This window comes from Pestalotiopsis fici (genome assembly GCF_000516985.1).
Source record: "Pestalotiopsis fici W106-1 unplaced genomic scaffold PFICI_Scf_12, whole genome shotgun sequence".
NCBI classification, from domain to species: Eukaryota; Fungi; Ascomycota; class Sordariomycetes; order Amphisphaeriales; family Sporocadaceae; genus Pestalotiopsis; species Pestalotiopsis fici.
In genome coordinates this window covers 1297769-1319746 of record NW_006917102.1, presented here as the reverse complement: position 1 = coordinate 1319746, position 21978 = coordinate 1297769, and the positions used below count along the sequence as shown (strand labels likewise).

At 51.2% G+C, this 21978-nt stretch overlaps 6 protein-coding genes across 6 annotated transcripts; 2 read left to right on the top strand and 4 right to left on the bottom strand.

Annotated features, from left to right (window-relative positions):
- PFICI_14160 (Protein GCN20) lies at positions 1-2308 on the top strand (the record flags this gene model as incomplete). The annotated part of the gene is made up of 2 exons (XM_007842741.1): positions 1-789; positions 842-2308. 2 exons carry the CDS (start codon positions 1-3, stop codon positions 2306-2308), a joined length of 2256 nt encoding a protein of 751 aa, XP_007840932.1.
- A 264-nt stretch (positions 2309-2572) lies between these two features.
- PFICI_14159 (uncharacterized protein) lies at positions 2573-3765 on the bottom strand (the record flags this gene model as incomplete). The annotated part of the gene is made up of 2 exons (XM_007842740.1): positions 2573-2783; positions 2846-3765. The coding sequence occupies 2 exons, from the start codon at positions 3763-3765 to the stop codon at positions 2573-2575; spliced, it is 1131 nt and encodes a 376-aa protein (XP_007840931.1).
- Positions 3766-4647: 882 nt separating this feature from the next.
- Positions 4648-6717, top strand: PFICI_14158 (uncharacterized protein; the record flags this gene model as incomplete). Its single annotated transcript, XM_007842739.1, has 1 exon — positions 4648-6717. One exon carries the CDS (start codon positions 4648-4650, stop codon positions 6715-6717), a length of 2070 nt encoding a protein of 689 aa, XP_007840930.1.
- Positions 6718-8686: 1969 nt separating this feature from the next.
- Positions 8687-9272, bottom strand: PFICI_14157 (uncharacterized protein; the record flags this gene model as incomplete). Its single annotated transcript, XM_007842738.1, has 2 exons — positions 8687-8975; positions 9055-9272. 2 exons carry the CDS (start codon positions 9270-9272, stop codon positions 8687-8689), a joined length of 507 nt encoding a protein of 168 aa, XP_007840929.1.
- A 1722-nt stretch (positions 9273-10994) lies between these two features.
- Positions 10995-12508, bottom strand: PFICI_14156 (uncharacterized protein; the record flags this gene model as incomplete). The annotated part of the gene is made up of 2 exons (XM_007842737.1): positions 10995-12341; positions 12410-12508. 2 exons carry the CDS (start codon positions 12506-12508, stop codon positions 10995-10997), a joined length of 1446 nt encoding a protein of 481 aa, XP_007840928.1.
- A 1438-nt stretch (positions 12509-13946) lies between these two features.
- On the bottom strand, positions 13947-16030 carry PFICI_14155 (uncharacterized protein; the record flags this gene model as incomplete). Its single annotated transcript, XM_007842736.1, has 3 exons — positions 13947-14918; positions 14981-15884; positions 15969-16030. 3 exons carry the CDS (start codon positions 16028-16030, stop codon positions 13947-13949), a joined length of 1938 nt encoding a protein of 645 aa, XP_007840927.1.
- Between the last annotated feature and the right edge of the window lie 5948 nt (positions 16031-21978).

Here is a 21978-nt window from a genome sequence, read left to right as displayed (position 1 = left end):
ATGGAGTCTGACATCAGGGCCGTGCTGCCGGATGTCGACCCCGTCGTGTCCGAGTACTCGGCCGGATACCTGAGGCATGCCTCCATGGCATGGACCGACGAGGAGGAGGCCACCGGGCTGTCGCCGCTTGCCGAGGCCGCTGTCGCCATCACGGAGCTGCTGGTGTCCGCCTCCGGCAATGCGACCGGCGCTGAGCAGAAGAAGATCCAGGACTTGGTAGCCAAGTGGGTTGAGAAGTACGAGGCCGTCAATAACGAAAATGGTGAGCGCAGAGGCCCCTCGGCCGCGAAGCGCTTGGATCAGGCCATTCAGGTCGGCGCCCAGCGCAACATGTCGTCCACGCTCGCTGTGGCCACTGGCAGCATTGATCTGGAGTCTGCCAACCAACGCAAGGTTGAGTCCAAGGTCGATCGCAAGAAGCTGGAGAAGGCCGAGCGCAAGATTGCTGCCAAGCAGAGCAAGAAGCAATTCAAGAACGTCGAGTACGAGGCCTCCAGGCTCTTGGACCAGCCCGACTCTACGCAATCGTACGAGGAATTTTACATGGCTGTCAACCCTCTCCAGCTGGGCGGCAGTTCCAGCAAGAGCAAGGACATCAAGATCGACAGCATCGATGTGTCCATTAGTGGTCAGCGTATTTTGACGGACACTACTTTCACTCTGGCTTACGGACATCGCTATGGTTTGGTTGGTAACAACGGTGTGGGTAAATCCACGCTTCTGCGCGCTTTATCACGAAGAGAGGTTCCTATTCCAACGCACATTTCCATTCTGCACGTCGAGCAAGAGGTACGTGATACAAATCAATGTTGCTTCCTGAGAACAATACTAATGGTTGCAGCTTTCTGGAGACGACACACCTGCTATCCAAGCTGTTCTGGATGCCGATGTCTGGCGAAAAGTCCTGCTCAGAGAACAATCAGAAATCACCGAGAAGCTTGCAGGTATCGAGGCTCAGCGCTCTTCAATGGCTGATACCTCGGCCGATGCAAGCAAGCTGGACCGGGATCGTGAGACTCTCGACAACAAGCTAGGTGACATTCAAGACAAGCTGGCGGAGATGGAGTCGGACAAGGCAGAGTCCAGGGCGGCCAGTATCCTTGCCGGTCTTGGTTTCTCCCCAGAGCGTCAGCAGTTTGCCACCAAGACCTTCTCTGGTGGTTGGCGTATGCGTCTTGCCCTCGCCAGAGCACTGTTTTGCGAGCCTGATCTGCTGCTTCTTGACGAACCGTCCAACATGTTGGACGTTCCGTCCATTACTTTCCTTTCCAACTATCTGCAGGGATATCCCAGTACTGTCCTGGTTGTTTCTCACGACAGAGCATTCCTTAACGAGGTTGCTACTGACATCATCCACCAACATTCCGAGAGACTCGACTACTACAGAGGAGCCAACTTTGAGTCCTTTTACGCCACCAAGGAAGAGCGTAAGAAGGTCTACCAACGAGAGTACGAGAATAACGTGGCCCAGCGCGCTCATCTCCAGGCCTTTATTGACAAGTTCCGATACAACGCTGGAAAGGCTGCCGAAGCACAATCGCGTATCAAGAAGCTGGAACGCATGCCAATTCTCACACCACCAGAGCAAGAGTACAGCGTCAAGTTCAAGTTCCCCGATGTGGAGAAGCTTTCGCCGCCAATTGTACAAATGTCGGGTGTCACTTTTGGCTACAGCGAAGACAAGATCTTGCTCAAGGATGTCGACCTTGATGTCCAGCTTGACTCTCGAATCGGTATCGTGGGTCCCAACGGTGCGGGTAAGACGACAATTCTCAAGCTCCTTATTGGCAAGCTGTCGGCTACCCAAGGTCTCATCTCACAACATACACGACTCCGAATTGGTTTCTTTGCCCAACACCACGTTGATGCTCTCGACCTGACCATGAGCGCTGTCAGTTTCATGGCCAAGGAATACCCAGGCCGAGCTGAAGAGGAGTATCGAAGACAACTTGGTGCTTTCGGTATCACTGGTACCACGGGTCTTCAAAAGATGGGTGTCCTGTCTGGTGGTCAAAAGTCTCGTGTTGCCTTTGCCTGCCTGGCCCTCACCAACCCTCATATCCTGGTTCTCGACGAACCTTCTAACCATCTTGATATTGAGGCAATGGATGCTCTGGCCGAAGCTCTGCAGCAGTTCCAGGGAGGTGTACTCATGGTTTCTCACGATGTCACAATGCTTCAGACTGTATGCACGAGTCTATGGGTGTGCGAGAACGGCACCGTATGGAAATTCCCTGGAGACGTGCAGGCATACAAGAAGAGAATCGCATCCCAGGCAGACGCTTCTGGTGTTGTCAAGGCTCATTAGAGGTATCTTAGCTAGCACCAAAATCAAGGCAGAATGTCATGGCACAAATCTTTTGACGCCATTCCAACGCTATAATGTGTAGACTGTGTCCTTGTCGCGGTCCATTTCCGTTGTGCGTGTTCCATTGTGCTGTCTTCTATAAAGTATCTCACCATTTCAAATGATAGTACATCATGAATCTATTGTCTTCACAAGGGCTAGATTGGCACCGGTAGCTTACTGAGGGATAGTCCTGGAGGAACACGTGCACTCAACGATGGGCCATTATACATCATTGTATCCAATGAAACGAGCTTCAGGCTCCTCACCAACTAGCCATGCCCACGCTGCTCCCGGCCAGTATCCGGTCAACAGGGAAAACTCCCAGCCATAGTTTGCCTTTTCAAAGTGGGCTTCATCTTGGAGCCTTGCCTCGGCAACGCTCCTTGGTGTCGCTAGTTCGAGGAATACGTCTCGCTGGGTCGGTGGCAGAGTTCTTATTTACGCATCAGCCAAGGGAGTCGAGAGCGGTAATGAGGGATGATGAGTGATTCTTACAAACAGTTTCCAAAGGCTCCGTGGCACAAGTTGGGTTCCTTCTTCAGCAGTCCTTCCCTCCACACGAGCTCATTGCCGAGGGTTATGGCGCGGCTGATCTCGTCATCGAGTTCAGGGAACAGAGGCCGAATCGACTTGAGACTCTGAACAAACCCGGGTGCTCCGTGGCAAAACTGAACATAGGGGCGCGGATCAACTTGCTCATTGACGGGCCAGTTGCCGTCTTGCTTTTGCCAGTCCAGGAGCCGGGCCAGCCACTGTTGCAGCTTTTTCTTTTCGTCCACCGTCGGCCCAGACAGCGCGACCTGGGTCAGTGTGCCAATATCTCCGTGCACCGCCCCAATATACCGCTGACCCTTAAACTCCCAGTCCGGACCCTCGGCCACGATCTTTCCTCGCACCAGAGCCGTGGCTTCCTGGAGGAGCGGCGCACTCTCTGGCACCCAGTGACATATCATGCGCAGCAGATACAACATGCCTGCCCGACCCGAATGCCACTCGGCCTCGGCTGGTCCGTCGACGACGGCAGGGACGTGTGAGAGGAACGCGGCAACGTGGGCCGGATCGCCCGAGAGAGAAGCGCGCACCGCCTGCCACGCCAGGACCTCGGACGAGATGCCGCAGCGCGCCGAGGGCTCCAACACCATGGCCTCGGGGTCCCGCGTCCCACCCAGGTAGGCCTGGGCCCAGTGACGAGCGGGCCGCGAGGCGACGAGCAGCTCGGGACGCGCCGCCGCGACGTGGAGGAAGAGGTAGGCGATGCTGGTCGGCCCGTTCCAGAGGCCCTTGAGCGGTTGGCCATAGCTATCTTGCGGCGGGTAGTCCCGGACAATGGTCTCGAGCGCCTCGGAGAGGAGATGGTTCCTGTCTAGCTTTGCTGACGCAACTTCACCGTGGGGTAGGTAGAGCGGGCTTTCCATTGCAATGTTGCCAGTACGAGTTAATGAACTGATCACTTGCGAATATCTGTCACATGTGTCAAATACGTATTGCGATGCCTGGTGCTGACTGTTTCATAGGAATGAAGTCGAAGTGGTGCAGACGATGACAGCCATTCGCTAGACCTGTTTCGGAATTTATAATCCCCTGACCAATCAGGGAAAGATGGATAGGGTCGAATCTGCATGTTTCGTATCTGGATGACAACTGCTGTGAACGAGAAAAGCCAACTCGATAACTGTCTACTTGATCCTATACATTAACTATGTTGCATTTTGCGAGAAGCCCATGGTACACATGTAGTATAAAACTGATCTTCCTTGGAGCATTGTTCGAGAACATATCGTCTGAGAATAGAATAGCTTCAATCCAACCATGATAATAACGAACAATCTGGAGCGTGTAAGATACTGTTCTGAAGTGCTAGGATCAAAGTTGTAGACTGAAACAAACAGCAGTGACGACTCGCCTGATCTAGCCGGTTCTTTGGACTGGCTTCACTGAGGCTTCCAGTTGTAGATTTGTTTCGTGTGTGATTGCAGGACAAGGCTATTCTTCTGCTGTTGGGTATATCTTAATGCGGCAGGTCTTTGTTGTCCTTCGAACAAGAGCGAAGATATTCTCTTGAGCCAAGTATCAAAGGTTGCCTTGGGCTTGTACAAAGAAAACAAGGTACACAATGGACGACTCGCTCCTACGCAGCTGGGTCGTGATTTCCAGCCTGAGATTCTTGAATAAATATGCCAAAATTATTTGACTTGGTCTGTACAATTCAGTAAAGCATTTCAGCTAGGTTCCCCTCCCGTGTCTTTCATGTCCAACTGTCCCTTAACCGTCGCCGCTGCCGAAAAGAAAGAAACCCAATGTCTCTCAGTGGGGCGTCATCGGACGGGTCATCGGATGATTCCTACTGCGGTGATGTAGAAACTAATGACAACACATCCCCAACTGGATCGGAGTTCCAAGACGTCGACTCGCAACCAAATAAAGGAAATACGTTCGAACCGCTTGGCGAGTATCTGGCGACACAATACGAAGATATTGAACTCTATAGACCCGGAGGCTTACACCCAATCCACATTGGGGATTATCTTGACGCGGACCAGAACTTCGAAGTGCTACATAAGCTTGGGTTTGGTTCATCGTCAACTGTATGGCTCTGCTTCGATCACTACTCGCGCTACTACCGAGCCGTCAAGGTCTTTACCGCCGATACATCGACCTTGCGGTGGTACGATAACCCCCAAGTCCAAGCTCTGGCCGACCGGACCGTGGACGAAGCTCTGCCTCATACCATCGTTACTCCCCTCAAGAAGTTCTGGGTCAAGGGACACAACGGGAAGCATCTTTGCTTGGTGTTGCCTGTCCTCGGACCGAATCTCCTGGATGGACTTGAAGGAGCAGGATTGGATACTCCCGACTACCTCCAAGATCTCTGCCGCAGTCTCGCGGGCACAGTAAATTATCTCCACCAAAACGGTGTCATTCACGGTGACATTCGCCCCCAAAAGATCATGAGGGTCTTGGCGAGCCAGTGGATGTGGACGGTTTCGCGCAGAGACCTCTTTGGGCGGTATATTCCCAAGCCCGAATCGCGAAAGCTGAAACCGCTTATTCGCAGCTTTGCCCACGACGGGCCCCGGTACCTAGTGTCCAGGGCTGACCTCGGCGCGCTCGAGCGCGAATTCCGGACGAACAGGATAGCCATTGCGGATTTCGGCCGGGTGAGCCAGTCCTCGGATCTACTTGAACCGACACAAGTGCACTGTACCGGCTATAGCGCGCCTGAAGTTAGGCTAAAGGGTATTGCTGCTGGCGCTGCGAGTGACGTTTGGTCCCTGGCAGCGTGCCTTCATATTGTGCGCACTGGCAGAGAGCTACTGGCCGATATGAACTCCGATACAGCATACCTTGGTTGGCTCACCTGGGTCTTCGGTCCCGGCTTAACTTTACCTATTAATAATATTAGGGGTCTTCTCGCCCGGGATGGCACTACCCTCGTCGAGAGTAATGGTCGGGAGGAAGAGGAAGTACACAGGTGGTTGGACAGACGTGACAAGCCGGTGTCGAGATATAGGAGGGCAGACTCCAAGCGGACATTTAAGAGGGCCGAAAGGACCGCGATCAAGTCGCCAATTTCTAAGAGCAATGGCAGCACTGATCTGGACTTGGACGAGGAAGAAGTCGATGGTGACAGCGAGGCGTCTTCTCAGTCGGACACGAGCTCCGATGGCTCCGATAACTCTTTTGTAAACAGCCGCAGGAGATCAAGGACAAGGACACCACCGGTCAAGCCACGTCCCGAGGTCATATTGCCCACTACTTATGCCGAATGGGACTTGCTGCGGGAGGAACACGCACAACGAACGGGATTTCCGACTCTCTTGGACAAGTCTATTGGATCTACTGAGACTTGGCACGAGATGTCTGAATCAATGAGGTCCCGGGGTCTGCTGTCTTCAGGTATAATGCGGATGCGGCCCGGATCACGGGAATCCACTTCATCTTCCCACGACGAAAGATCCGAGAAGACTACATCTCGGTCCAGGTCGAGATCCCGACCGCCCTCAGAGGCACCCCCAGAGCTTAGGCGAAGTCCCCGGATTAAGCGTCCGGCCGACGACGAAGATACAAGCTGCAGCTGCAGCGTCAAAAAACAGAGGGCCGAAGAAAAGTCAGCCATTGTGGTGCCCAAGATTGATGAAAGGGACCAAGTTTCCTGCAGCGAGACGGCGGATGGAATGATCGAGTATGTCTACAAAATGCAGAGTTCCGAAGTAGCTTTATTTGCGGATCTTCTCATGAACATGTTGATGCCGGATCCGAAGCGGCGTTTTACGGCCAAGCAGGCACTAAAGCACCCATGGTTCAAAAAGAGGAACGGCAATTCAGCAATCACGGCCTCAGTGGAGGCAAACACGGATCAAGTCTGAGATATATTCAGCTATACTAGACGAGTAGTTTCTTCTTGTATTCTTGACAAGAATATTTAGGGTGCAGCGGTAGGACGGAATCGCCATGAATGAAACCGTCATTTTCTCTCAACACGGGTCGCTTTGTAACTGAACTTGGCTCATACTGTATGGGGCGGAGTTGGATAAAAAGTATTATTGAAAAAGCCTAATGCGAGTAACCCAACGTCCAATTCCTTTTTATTATGTCAGACAATCCATCCCACAACATGGGATCGGACATGTGAAATCTCACGTAAAGGCCCAAGATTGGCACGTCCATATTCGTAACTAATATCAGCCCGCATGTCAGATGGATATTCCAGTATTCAGTTCAAGGCTGCCACATTCTGCACACGTTCTAGTTTTTTTTTTTTTTTTTTTTTGAAATAGCCAAGACCGTGCTATGCCCGGCATAACTTCCATGTATCGTGCATCAATGTACGTGTATCCGGGGAAAAGTACCTTTCTCGGTTTGGCGCCCAACCATTTTTTATCCCCGAGTATGCGGCGTTGTGATGGCTGCTCCGAGGAGGTCTTGAAATGAGGCTCTGTTTTCGCATCATCGGCTGGCTCTGTCAATCAAGTTCAAGGCGATCTTCACTGCATGTACTGAAGAGGCGCAGTTAGTCTGCCAAGATGGGGAAGAGAGGGGACAGGACGTCATTGAGAAAGGGCGTCATGGGAACTTTTTTTCACTATCTCTTTTTCTTTATTTTAACTGGGCAAAGGAACACCCCCCCGTTCTTGTCCTGTGTGAACCGGGGGTAGAGCCTTGCGGGAAAAAAAAATGCCATGAAAAGATTGGAGAATAACCTTGCAGACGGCGGCAATATGAAGAAAAATAGCCAAAGCAACGAAAAGAGTCGTATACCCAGTTAAAAACCAAGCATGTTTTTCTTCTACGAAGAAAGACTTGTCGTGAGGCTGCTTTCGCAATGGTGAGGCTATTCCACTCTTTCTTCTCCCTCCCTTCCTTGTTGCTGCTACCCAACACGGGTGATACTCGACATTACTTGACATAGTACACTATTTATACTTGTTACAAACACCATAATATTGAAGAATAGATACACGTCCGTTTCGAAAAAAGGCTCTCGAGTACATGCAAAGCAGGGGTCCCCCGAAAAAGAATCGGCAACAGAAAGAAAGAAGCCCCAGCCTGGCAGGGCCAGGTAAGACACGCAGGTGGTGCAAGCCTGCAAGGCTCTCTTCTGGGCTTGATTGCTGACCCAATAGTCCCGAGCATGTGGCACCCTTTTCTTCTTTCTTTTCAGCCGCATAGCGAGAGTTACTAATTGTAGGCGGGCCGGAAACAACCCCCCTCCCCATACTCTTGTGTGTGCGTGTGTGAGCCCGAGATAAAAGATGCAGGCGGAAAATAGAATACTTCCATGGCCCCCCTCCCTCCTCCGGGGGGGTTTTTGGTATGATTATGCACGATGCAAAATAGGCAGATTGAGTCACAGCCACAGACCCAGTGGGAAGGAAGATCAGCATTGCAGGAGCTCCCAAGCACTGGGCAAGGGAATGGATCTCATCCCATGGTACTTGATGTGTGATGAACATGTCGCGGAGGCCATTCAAGGCCCCTCCGCCCTTTGAAGAAGATTGGCAGAAGAGGTATCATTATGGTACAAGATTTAGTAAAGAACAAGTATCATTGAACATTGCCTACAAGAATATCCGGACCTTTTGAAGGAAAATCCTCCTGTTTGTACTTGAGTGGGTAGCTGTGATGAACCGTGTAACGCCGAAGGTCAGAGGAGAGCTTTCAGAGGTTTGGCTGTACTAGATGGGCAAACCAGGTATCCACCAACTCCTGCCGTTCTCCATGCTGATCTGTTGACTCCAATCCACTTATTGAGCTGCCATTGTGCCTGTCGCGAGAGATTTGTTTCCAGCTTTTCCGATGGCCATGGTCCCATTAGAAAACCACCGCCATGGTGTATCATTCGTTTCCCGGCGTTGGAGATCTCTCGCTCGAATCCTGGTATCGGGCCTCCTCCTCTTCCTCGTCCTCCTTCTCATACTCATCGCTCGCGTCTGCTGGAAATTCCATCATTGGCGTGTTTGTCGGCGCTTGCGAGACATTCCAGCCTGCTGTTGATGTTGTTGTCTCTGCAGCAGTGTACGTCGGTGATACTTGGTAGTTTGGGTACCACTGCTCTTGACCCATGGAGTTTGAATTCATTGTCGACTGATGGCCATAATTCGGAGTCATCATCGGTTGACCGTAGCTAATCAAGATCAGTCAGATCAATAAACCTTTTTTTCCTTTCTTCCCTCCAATGGGCCAACTCGCTTTGGCTCACTCACCTCGTTGTCTGCGACCAACCAGCCACATTGTAGTATGATGGTTGATTTTGGACCCAGGAACTTTCTCTAGGATTCATCATTGCGTCAGGAGAATTGTAGCTAGTCTGATCAGATGGACCCGGGTTCGAAGGATACTGCTGGTTTGTCGCCTCGTTCCGTGGTGGTTCTTCGCCGGGGCTATTGCGAGATTTGTTCTCGCGCGGCTTGTACTTTGTCATGCCCCATTCATCGAGTTTCTTTCTATAGGCACGCACTCTTTTCCCCAACCCCGTGTCAGCAGCAGTACAGCAGGTCTTTTGGGAGAACTAGGTTTTCCGGGAGGAGCTTCTCACGATGCAATGAATCCGTTTTCTCTCTGCATGGTCTCGCGAACAGTCTTGAGAGTATGCTTGGCGTAAAGTTCCCTGATTTTAGCCTCGTGTTCATCCCATGGTTTCGTCATCTTGTTTCTCTGGATCAAAACGATTTCTCGATTCGTGGAAATGACTTCTTGTTCCTTCCGTTGGCTCATGTAAATATGGCACGGCAAGGTCGAGAGCAAGCTTGCAACGATAGAGATAGGAACAAGGCTAAGTTGCTTGCGGCGTGACTTGATCTGGAGTCTGAATCACTTTCTGGAAGCCTCGCGTCAGGCGCAGCATAGATATATCATCCTCAGCAGCCGGGCTCGAGGCTCTCACCATAAGAGTTGTTAACAAGACGTTGATCATAGCATGCATGCCGAGTCGCTTTGAATAACAATAGCAACCAGGAAGGCTGGCTAGGCCGGCCGCTGCATGTCCATTTTTGTGTCGGCAGTTCGTATAATAGCCACTGCTTTGCCTAGGTATGGAGATGCAGCCGAAGGTTGCACCCCCCTACATGAGGATGAACTCAAGCAGTGGCAGACTGCTTTGTGAATGAAAGTTGATGGGAGCCTCATCGGCAAGTAGCTGAAATTGGCATACTCGCAAATCCGTAAAGGGGTACCATTATAGTCGTCCAGAAGGATCAAATTTCGGTATGATGCTTCTCAATGCAAATAAGACTGCCTTGCAAAACCACCCCAGCCCTAGAAAGTGCACTTTTGTTTCAATGGCCACTTAGAACAAGTATCCAGGCCCACAGCCACTCTGTATCGTCCCTCATGGAACATAACCGGGCTTGCCGCCTACTCCTTTTCGTTTGAGAGAGCTACCCTACGAACCATAGGCGGGTCCGGGCGTTTTCATTGCATCCCTCACAACTGGCTTGGTCCATTTCTTGATTGGCTTCTACGTCACCAGTACCGAATCCCAAGAAGACTTGCCGTTGGCAGACACATGGCCAAATGTCCCCTGCAGCTCCTCTCCATCACGATGTTTTGGTCTTCGGAACAGCCGGCCGTGATTGGCAAATGGTAAGTATGGAAGCCCATGATGATGTTGCGAGGTTTCCTTCCATTTTGGGGCCTGAAGTTTGGCTGAACTTGCTGCTGACGTATGCAATCATCTCATACTACCCTTACCCAAACATTGCCTGACGGCCATACTGAATACGGTACATATGGTAAGACTGCTCCACAATCAATCAATGAAGACAGCATAGCCACCCCCAGTATACCGAATTGGTGACTGACTGGCTGTATTATGTCAGAAGAGAGTCAGGGACGTTTATAGTGTGCATACTTGTAAGGAGCACGGGCAGAGGAGAACTTTTTCTTTTTTTGAAATGAATTGATTGGATATCGAAAAAGTGCAGTTGAAGTTGTAAGGAAACGAAACCAAAAAGCTCAGCGCAGGCCAACAAAAACGTCCGTGTGCTGATCGCTCAAGAATGGTATGCCATAATATCCTGCCTTGACTGTAGTGTGTATCTTTGCTTCATTAAATGGAGTCGCGGGTGAGCCTCCGCGCCTTCTCCCGCTCCCATACCTGCACAAGGGAGCTCTTTCGTCTCGATATGGCCGACGCACTGTACCTCTAGGCAGCCGTCTTGGGCTCGGCCTTGGTGTCTATGGTGCCACTCCGACTGAGAGGAGACGGGGTGGCGGGCGAACTTGCGCCTCCGCTGCCCGTAACGCCTGCCTCCTGTTCCTTGAGCGCAGCAGCCTCGGTCTTTTCGGTGCTGGGCGAAGTAGCATCATTAGCCACAACTGGAGAAGCTGGCGTGCTCTCATAGGCTGCACCTGTGGCGCCTGCTGCAGCGCTGATGGCTTCGAACCACCGCTGAGCTTCGGCAGGGCTGTGCGCCTTGAAGGCCAGCTCCGACGTTCCGGCCAGCTTGCTGCCGATACCCTTGGCCTTGTCCTTACCCTTGACATTGAATTTCTCTCCGCTGGGGGTTCCGACCACGGCGTCCGGAAGATAGATGGACAGCTCGGGCTTGGGGTCATTGGCAAAGTTGTCGTCGTCCTTGAACTCGTGTAGGAACTTTGACGGGGTGACAACATAGTAGCCAGTCTGCGTACCCCAGGAGAGCTTGTTTCGCGACTTGCGTTCCAGCGAACCCTCAATCAGAGCCTTGGTAGAGTTGTGGTTCTGATTGGGGAAATTAATGGCGTCCACGCTTCGTGGCGGGTCGTTGGGGTTGACGAGATTAGCGCCTTCACGGTGGAGGAATCCCTTCCATTCGAAATCGGGCGGGATGCGCTGAGCAGCACCAAGCATGTCGGCATAGAGCGCGCGCGTCTTCTCGGCTTGGCCTCCGGCCACAGCATTGAAGGCTTCCATTGCCTGCTGCACAACCTGTATCACATGGGCCTCGAAAGCTTGAAAGTTTTCCTGCACATGGATCAGGTCGTTGCGGTGGTTGTTCTCCTCAATGACCTGTTTGTTCAGTCGGTGATAGACGCCGCGCTGAATAACATAGGGATCTTCGGTCGGGTTCATCTTGCCACCAGTCGACTCAAAGGACGCACTGTGCTGTCCTAGCAACTCAATGTGTTTCTGAGTGGTGTTTCGGGCCTTCTCAACCTCCTTTGCACTCTTGCCGGCACCATGCTCAACTTCCTTAGCCTTGGCCTTGATCTCCTTGTGCAGTCTCTCGAGGATGGGGAGGACGGTTCCCTTGAGGGTCTTTTCGGTTTCGGTGTTGGAGTTGATCATGGCCTGTGTGTTGACTCGCATGTTCTCAAAAAAGCCAGCAACACCACCCAGGCCCTGGTCGAAATGCCTGCCCTCCTTAAGTGGCTGGGAGATCGTCTTGAGAACTTTCTCGTACTCCTTGGAGTGGTGGGCGTGGGCTTTCTCGACAGCAGTGACGTAGCTCTCGAGGTATCCTACGGAGTGCTTCCAGGCCTGGAGTCGTTCGGCCAGGAGACCGGCAGTCTGCGATTATGGAGGACATCAGGACAGTGCCACAAAGCAATACACCCAACACCGAGACTTGCACTTACAGTTGAAGGGTCAAACTCGGGGACAGCCGAGTCAGTGCTTGCCATGCTGCTCATGGTTGTGCCATGTCGCAATGGCATCTCCTTGGTGTCTGCACTCATGATTGCAATTTTGTGGTAATGTTAACCGGGGGGGAAATGGGCGTAAATGGGTTCAGCGTAAGAATGTATGATATTAATTTGGATTCTCTCGAATCGCGGTACTATGGTGATGCAGGTGGAAGGGTTGCGACGACTAGGACTCTAGGAGAGTGCCGAGTATATAAAAGGGAGGACGGCCCGGGTATTCTGTTGGAACGTCGGGTGTGTGCCAGCCAACAGTGTGTGTGTGCGCTCACTGTGTCTCAAAAGGAGGTAAAGTAGTATCGTGAAGTGACGAGGGGTCTTAGAGTTCGAGGGCACTTTAGCTAGGTGGATCCCTGCCGGCGATCTAAAATGACTGGAGATCTGGGACCACCAAGCGGGCAGAAATGGGGAGCTGGTGACGGAAGACCCTGTGGTTTGTGTGCGTGGCGTCGGTCCAGCAGTGGGAAAATACCAGTTTGACAGGCCGGCACTTTGCCTCAAATTGAATTAGAGCACATAAATAGAGGGAAGAAGGGAGTCGATTGATAGGTGCGCTGGTCAATATTGAGGTCATACACTCGATTCTTGTCTAGATGATTACACAAACCAGAAGCAGGGCAGTTCAGCTTTTAGGTCATTCAACTCCCCTTTGTGTTTCTTTCTAACCGCCCAAATGGAAACTCGTCCAGAGCCTGGAGCGCAACGGCGCCGCCCGCTACGGCAGGACACAAGGAACAGCAAAAGAAAGCGCGAAAGAAAATGACGTCAGGCGCTGGCTCGAATCTACCCCACGTGTTGGTCCTATCTTTTATCCAAGGGGCGTTATCGGCCTGCAACCAACCATCCTTTCAATGCGGAATAGACTGAGATGATTCTGCCTTGATCGGTGCAAACCAGTCGCTTGCATCTACGCCATTTGACGCATGGCGCAACCTTAAGATATTTCCTGGATTCGAGAGGTAGCTAACAGCGGCGGCCTCCTTCGCTCACAAATGCTGCAGTCCGTCAAATAAAGACAACCATATCAAGTTGGCCTCAGCCAATCCCAAGCAAAGTGACCAGTTGACCTAAGAGATGAGATGTAGTAGTATTGACCTCTTTTGTGTGGCCAGCTGTATTCTAATGTAACCAAAGGGGGTATATTTGCAATAAAAAAATGCGCACCGACTGTCCCAGCTCCAAACCGACAGTCCATCATCTATTGTTCATGGTGCATCCACCCGCTGGAACGCGTTTGGGGGTTCAAGAATCCCATTATTCCAATAACCATCCATATATCCGACTGTAGTGCTGCACCTGGATAACTAATTCAGGTATAAACGCCTGCCATGCTAATGTAAAGTTCCATCTCTCTACTCCTAATTTCAAGAACGCCGTTTCATCGGGTTCATACACCCAATGTATTATGCAATGTAGTTCGTCGCAACTTGCCATTATATAAGAGGTAGTTGCCCCCCAATGGGCGTGTGCCAAATCAGTGCCCGTGTCTTTGCTGTGTCAAGCGCAGATGACGTTCACCATGACTGTCACCAGGGTTTGAGCGGTGCAAAAAGTTGAATCCCAGAGAGGAGTGGCTTCGTCGGTTAGACGAGTTGCTGCGCGAATGGCTTCTTGTTCCCGGCTCAGTGGCTGTTCCTGCCGTGCTCGGGTCGTGGCGATCTCCTCCCGCAATGGTTCCCTCTGTGATGGTCGCCAACGGATCATGGAGTTCGTGATATGGCGTCCTGCTTGGAGATGTGGGCGCACTCATGGCCGAGAGGTAATCGGGCAGGGCCAAGGATCCTGTAAAGCTCGGCGTCCTTGGGAGCGGCGTCCTGGTAGCGGTCGTATAGCTGGGAACCTTGCTTAGTTCGGACATGTCTACCTCCAGATGTTCTGGGGGTGTGCTGTGTCCCGAGACACCGCCAGAGTGCTCTTCTGCACTAGTTTGGCGAGACAACTCGGTCGAGTGTGGTTGCGAGGATTCTGCCGTTTGTTCACCGTCATTGAGCTGCAGGTAGGGTGTCGCCGTACCAGAATGCGGCTGCGAATGCGGCTGGGATCCCACCGAAGTAAAGGATGTGTTCCTCCGCGATGGATCCAGTGACACGTTCTGAAGTCTCGAGCTAAGAGCTGCCGGTGTCACTGCGCCGTTTGCGAGTGCAGCCAGGTTCTCCGAAGAGCCAGCACGAGACTGAGAATAAAAGGGACTGGCAAATCCACTCTGGAGACCGCTGTAGATGCCGCCAGGAGTCATCATGCCGGGTGTCATGATACCACTGGGGTCAACATCGTCGTAGAGCTGGTCTAGAACATGCATGCCGTACCCTGGCGGAGCCATGTTGCTGCTTTCAGCATCTGCCCTTCGCTCGTTGGACTCTGTCGATTCCTGAGAAATAAGATTGCCATCGTCGTCAAGCGGCATGTTGGGAGAGATGAAGATGGTCACGGGTAGAGTGGCTCTCAGCTGTCGAGGGGCAGTTAGCGCGTGCGCAGTGAGTGCATGGAAAAGACGGATCCAAATCTTACCTCGGAAATGTGACCATCAGGGTTCTTGAGTGCAACTGTGAGCTTGACCTTGTGGCGAACCTTGATTCCATGAACGTGGCAGTCTTGCAGGCACTTTGTCAACTTCTTCGGCAGAGGGAGCTCCTTGTTGACAGCCCATCCATCCTGGCCAGTTTCGTCGATGTTGTCGTTCCAGCTCTCCTCTCGGTTGACTTCAAACGACCAAGTGCACACCTCTCGTTCTGTCTTGTGAGTCTTTGAAGTCGTCCCGGGGTTTGATACACTGAACTCCTGCGTCTCGAGGAGTTTGACGGTGATCTCACCCATGTCCAAGCCCTTGAGGAGGGGCGTGAATCTCATCTCCAACGGAACGGTGCTGCCAAAAACGAGGGCCTTTTGTGGAATGACCACAGAGTATTCAATCTTGTTGGGCCAGATATTCTCTACACTCATGGCATGGTTGAATTCCAAGGCGGTCGGGTCCAGAGTACGAATGACTCTGACGCGCTTGTATGCATGGTGATTCTTGGCCAATTTTCCTCGAGAGACAGTCGCCTTCAAGACGTAGCTGATATTGGTCTGATACAGGCCCTCGACGCTTTCTGCCGTGTCGCCGGGAAGCAAAAGTTCGAATGGCCACTCGTAGTTTCCGGCAGCGAGAATCTGGCCATGGGACTGCGGTCCACCAATGAAGGGATTCCAACTGTGCTTCAATATAGTAGTTGTCTTGTCGACCTTCTGGTTGTGAATTCCGGTGGGGGTCTGTTTCGCCTCTATCCAGGCAATTCGGCAGTTTCCTAGAAGTCTGAGGTGAACATCCTCAACCCTTAGTGGTTCCCTGAGACAAAGCACCACGTTTCCCTTGAGGAGCTGACCGGCAGCCTCGTGTTCGTTGCCCCGGAAAACGATAAAGTCATTCTCGAGCCTGCGAGGTAGAATTGTCTTGTTAGCTTAAAAGTTGCGCATGCATACGTCAGAGCTTGTATATAAGTGGGAGAGAGAGACCCACCGGATTTCAAAAAGCGTGCAGGAATGGCGATGGCCGCCAGTGAAGGGAATAAAGGACGGCATGTTTGATTACTGCCCAAAGGCAAAACTGTCAAGATGCCTGAGCAGACTGTGATGGTTGGGAGCGTCGGCGCAGACTAAAGACGCAATTGTGCGCCGATCAGATCTGGGGAGGTGAAAGCGGTAATTATGTAGTAGGTAGTAGTAAGATGATGGGCAGTGTTGGTGTGGCTATGTCATATGAATCAGAGTCGCCTGGTAAGCGAAACTGATCGCAAAGCGACGACAACAATTGCAAAGCTATACTAGCAAGGAATAGAGAGAAGAGGGAAGAGAAAGAGACGACAGGAACAGTCCCGTGTGGGACCACGATAGTTTTATCTACCTACGACTGACTGACGACTACTAACAGTTACGAGTGACTACCCGCCAGGCCCAAGCATCGATACGTGAACCCTGAATGGTGACTGACCTGACTGACCGACCCTGGGCTGCTGATGAGTGAATACCTACTACTTACTACCTGGGTTAGGTACATTGGTAGGAGCCAGGCGGCGGGAGCGGCGAAAATGAATCGCTGGAACATTGCACCGGCCGTAATCGCACGAGAGAGAGAGGTGAAGTACCTGCCAAGAATCTTGCCAAAGCCACAAGGCCCAGAGCGATTTTACCATGTTGCAAGGGCCCGCCCATCACAGCGGAAAGAGGTAACAAACCAGAAACCAACAAGCAGGAAAAAATAATCATAGACTAATAAACGGAAAGCCCAATCGTAGTGGAGTCGCCAAAGTACAATGTATCTCTCTCTCTGTGTGCATGTGGGCAGGTGGGTTACCAGAGTGAAAGGTTCAGGCATCTGGCATTCTTGTTTCTCGCAAATGCTCCCTCCCAGTGGATCGCTCATCCCGTTCAGAGTTTTGATGGTGGGGGGCAGGTTCGAGTTTTCCTTTTTACCGTAATGTACCGACAGACGTGCGCAGCTCCTATAAAAGTACATACCCCTGCTACCCTTGTTGCCAGCCCGCCCGAGCCCAGGGGAAATATTCGGCAGCAGCCTGCAAGAGGGACCATTGGGAGGGGCCACCTGAACAACAAACAGCAAGCAGTTGTGCGCTGCGTGACTCGTGCGAGCTAGCGGCGAACATGTAACAAATTTCAGACAGATTTACAACCCCCCATCAACACCCCCCCAGTCTTATTCCCGTTTGGTCCCGATGATAAGAGAACACAGCTTACAGCTCATATTTATTATAAAGTATATATCCACTATATCAGGAGGGAACAACATACGAGCGGCTGTCGATCCGGGTTGCCTTGTCTGGCACGGGTAGGCGGCTGATGAGAGACAAAAAGCGACTGACTAATATGTCTCGCGGCTACACTAGTACGTATACGCCTCGATGCATGTCTTACAGCAGCAGCAGCAGCAGCAGCAGCACACATCGCCGCTCAGAAACAGTGCAACGTTGAGCAATATGCTTATTAGTCTGATTGTTTTTACAACTGTATATGGCTCGTCTAGACTTGACTGGCCTATCACTAGCGAATCGTATTCACCATGACCCTGGATAAAGTACGACATGTGCCAGAAACGCCGGCACTACTAGTGTTGTTGCCCATATGTATGTCAGATTTGCAGATTTACATATTCCATATATCTCATAAGGCAGGCGCCAGTTGCCTCAAGGTTCGACTAAGAACTGGTAGTCTGAAACTTCCTTCTGCCCGTCTGATGTAATTGATTGCAAAACATCTACTGTTGGCCATTATCAAAACAACTGCAGCTCCTTTTACATTCCATCCAAGCGGCAAGCCAACAGCCACAAGGTCCAATTTTTTTCTTCTCTCTCGGCGAGTACAAATGCGCCATGTACTGTATATTTGCAACTCTATTCTTGACTCATCGATGGTAATTCACCAATGCCACTCCCTATAGTATGCATCAAGATTATAGAGTACATATGTAGGTAGAGTGGACGAGGCGCGGCAGCTCTTGACCTACTCCCAGTGAAATTCAAAAGCTAAGTGTATTGCTCTGGCATGGCGGTTCGCGTGATGCACGATTTCGTGTACACACACACGAGGCCAGCACCCTCTGACATGCGGATCCTGCAAGGTTCACCCTTTTTTCAGTGGACAAGAAAGAACATATAAAACGGTTTGGTACATTCCACTAGAGAGTGATCCATTGTACCGTCATGCCATTACGGAGACGGAACATTTCCAGCAAAGTCCCAAGTCCTCAAGATGTCACCCAAGTAAGAGAAGTCTCTCGAGTCTCTCGAGTCTCTCTGCCCAGTGCCGACCGACCAAAAACCCATGCAGCGATCCAAACCTGGTAGTGGAGATACCAAGGACGGGAGCTTGCAGGGATGAGCCACTCGGTCTTGGAAGTCTTGGGTTTCGTGGGACTTCTGCGACCTTCTCATTGCACCATATCCCGTTGCATAGCTTTCTTTCCAATATAGTACCGTCGGATGCCGATCAGAAGGATTCAACTGCAAGCAACACATCCAGGCAGACTCGTGACACGCCATTCCCTCGTCTTCCCAAAGGGGCTGCACATGCCGCTGTGCAGTTGGAAAAGGCCACAGGAGGAAGGCTGCGGCCGAGAGCATCGGCGGCGAATCAATCCACCGGTCGTGTCAAGCCGCGCCGAACGTTGATGCCAGCGAGCCAGCAAAACAGGCAGGGTCCATGCATTGTGCGCGTGGGATGAGATGAGTCGATCGGAACTTATCAGTCCATCGACCGAACGAGGCTTGTGACCCATTTCAGTCCAAGTCCCGAAGGGAAAGGTTTCTGGACTGGTGAGCGCCTCACATATAAGAGCGGGTCCGCGAATAGAGTTGCGTCTGTATGTATGTGTGCCCATATGTGCGTAGGTCTATCATGTACGGCAGCCGCTCGCAATACCGGATGCGACTCTTGCTCGACCCGTCGAACGATCTCGGAACGATTTTCCTGCACGGCCCACGAAAGATTGTCAAGATCGTACATATTATAGCGACCTTCCTTTTCACCGACCTCGACACATGCCGCATAAGCAGTTCCGACTCCAACAACCGTCGACAGAGAAGCAAACACAGTAGTCTTCGCCTATGCTGTGCGCAGCTCCTTGAGACGAACTCCTGGGTTATCTCCCGCTCTCTAATGCGCACTACGTACTATGGTCTACTTCAGCTGCTTACTGGACGGGCACCAAGACATTATGTGTGGGTATATCCACTTCCAGCCAGCCGCTCGTAACTTATCTGGGCCCGCGAGCGAAACGAGCCTCTCTCCTTACATTACCACTACTGTGTACAGACCTCAGGTACCCCAGTTGCCAGTTTCAATGTTGCTCTCAAAGTAATACCTCTCGCTTAGGTACAACTGCAGTACCTCACATCTATTCTCAGAGATGTGCATCCACTCCAGAATTCCGGCTACTTTGTCAACATGACAGCAATAAGTCCCTATGGCTGGCCGTGGTTGAGCCACAACAAGTATCCAAAGATAAGATATCACGAATCAAAAGACAATGCTCTCGCGAGCCATCAAATCCTTAGCAGCACGCTAAGGGATCCCAATGGACGGCTCGTGCTGTATCTTTCCGTGACAAGCTCGCCATTCTTGATCCACTCTGCCAGGGCAATAGATCTTGGCCTTTCTGCAACTGACATCAGTAACCAGCCAAGGACCGATAAGGACGCCCCTCTTCGTATATGTTTCTGGCAGCATGACAACATGACGCAGCAGCTTCCCGCAAGGCAGAGGAGGGCCAGGAGACCAGAGCCTGCTGCATCTGACCCGGTTTGCCTGATTCTTACGAACCGAGCCATGCCATTGAGGGGTGGGCACGAAACGCGCAGCAGAGCCAAGAACCACAAACACTAGGGTTCAGCCCCCTTCTCGATAGTAAGTAGTAATAGTCCTACGAGTATACATGCCAATGTGCGCAAAGATCACCACGCTCCAATATCCGACATTGCCTCGTCCCAAGACAGCAAAATGCTGGGTATATCACATCTGCAGCCCGCGGTTTTACCCGAACAGCAATAAGAGGAAGAAAAAAAAAACCTCAAGGATCATGTACAGTGGAGAACAGTCGAGCCGGGCTTGCGGCGGAGCTTTCACACGGATGGATACCGTTTCAAGCAGGCATTACCGTCAAAGAAACGAGCTGCTCAAGCTCTCGAGAGATTCTAGACCATCGGTTCGCCAGACACGTGGGGTGCGAGAAGGGCCTAAAGGGCTTGTGGAATTCGCTGGTTTGCGCTGCCACCAGCCACTATCGCGTGCACAGGGCTCAGAGACGGCGGGCGATTAGGCGGTAGGTAGGGGTGCGAGAAACTCATATCGGACCGTTCAAGAATTTTTGACGGGGACCTAGAGATTTCACGCATTAGGCCTTTTTCTTCCAACAAAATGGCCAACTAGCTACGGTAGGTACAAGACAAATTTTGCAGGAGACAGTCTTGAGGATCTGCGAACAGAGACAAGGTAATGACGAAATGTCCAACGACTATTCGTTCGTCGTCGTAATAGGAATCGTCGTCCCACTGGTGTATAGGGCCGACTCGACATTTTTCCTTTCGTTTTCTTTCGACAAGCCCAAAAATTATAATTATACGGTGGGAATGCAGGTACATACGTACGTTTCAAGATAACCAACCTAGTACATTGCTACCGTATTAATTCTGTTGTGTCTGCTTATTACGTTCTTAGACCTTGCTTAATCGGGCACTTATCTTCACATGCATTTCTTGATCTGGGCTTCTGAATTTCTTCTAGCGCCGATATCACCGACAAACTCTATTTCCTGAATTTTTTTGGCGTCAAAGATTCGCCAGAGGCAGAGACCGGGGCGGTCATCCCGTGGCGTTGAACTAACGCCCGGCTAAGCGCCTCTCATCAATGAGGAAAAGACCCTTGGACTTATCGGCACCACGCAAGAAAACCCAGCAACACTCACGTTATCTATCATCAGGCACATAACTGTATGTACGTGATTGTGTTCTCCTTGTGACCATATATCGATATTATGTATATGCATGCATATGGTGGGTGTGTTACAAGACGACCCATTTTGTTAATTACTGGATCGTCAGGGGCATCAGATCTCATATGAGAAAATAGCATGATCCTTTTTTTTTTTTTTTAAAAAAATCCTGTCCCGTTCCCACAGATATTAGACTCCTGCAACAATGCTGATCAATGCAAGATGCGTTGGCCAAACAAGAAAAACCAAAAGGTGAAACTCGAAATGTTCATGCCCACCAGGTCTGAGAGCAGAAATGCGTTAAGAGATCCGAGCCGCGTCGTCCATATACTATCCCATCTTCCTATGCGGACATCGCCTCTCGCTGCTTTTCTCCGTCTGATTAGACTGCATTACACCGCTTCGTCAACGGACCTTTTTTTATTCATTAGAATACTTTAGTGATGCTGTCGAGCGCTAAAGCTTTTGGGAACCGAACCCCCCCCGTCACGGTGGATGTAATAAATATTTGCTTTGAGATTACTACCGTATAATCATGGTCGCTCAAGCCCACGTCCAGCCCAGTCCAGCCACGGACCTTTTGTGAAATAAGGAGGCGAGCAAGAAATCCCCCTTGGATTTCTTACTTACTGCCAAAGCCCAATTGATATCTTGGGAGCGCCCATAATGGAAACACATTTTCTCTCGTATCCCCCAACAAATTGAACATATTGACCATAGGGGAGAGGGGGAGAGAGAAAGACAAGCCTGAGCCACTTTCATCACTGTCATCACTCTCAAAAGCACGGCACGCCATGTCGACGATGCTTCTTCCATCTTGACACTAGGACAGTTTAACGCATATCTGTGGGACTCGTTCAAAAAAAGCAGAGGGGAAAAAAAAAAAAGATGGCCAAGGTACTAAACTTCCGGGCCGATTTCTCTAGCCTCCGTGTCACAGATACCCGACCATTGTCTTTGCACCATTGGCCCAGAAGAAACAGTTTCACTCTCGACTCCCGGGTGCTGGGCTCCGTAATCCGTCTTA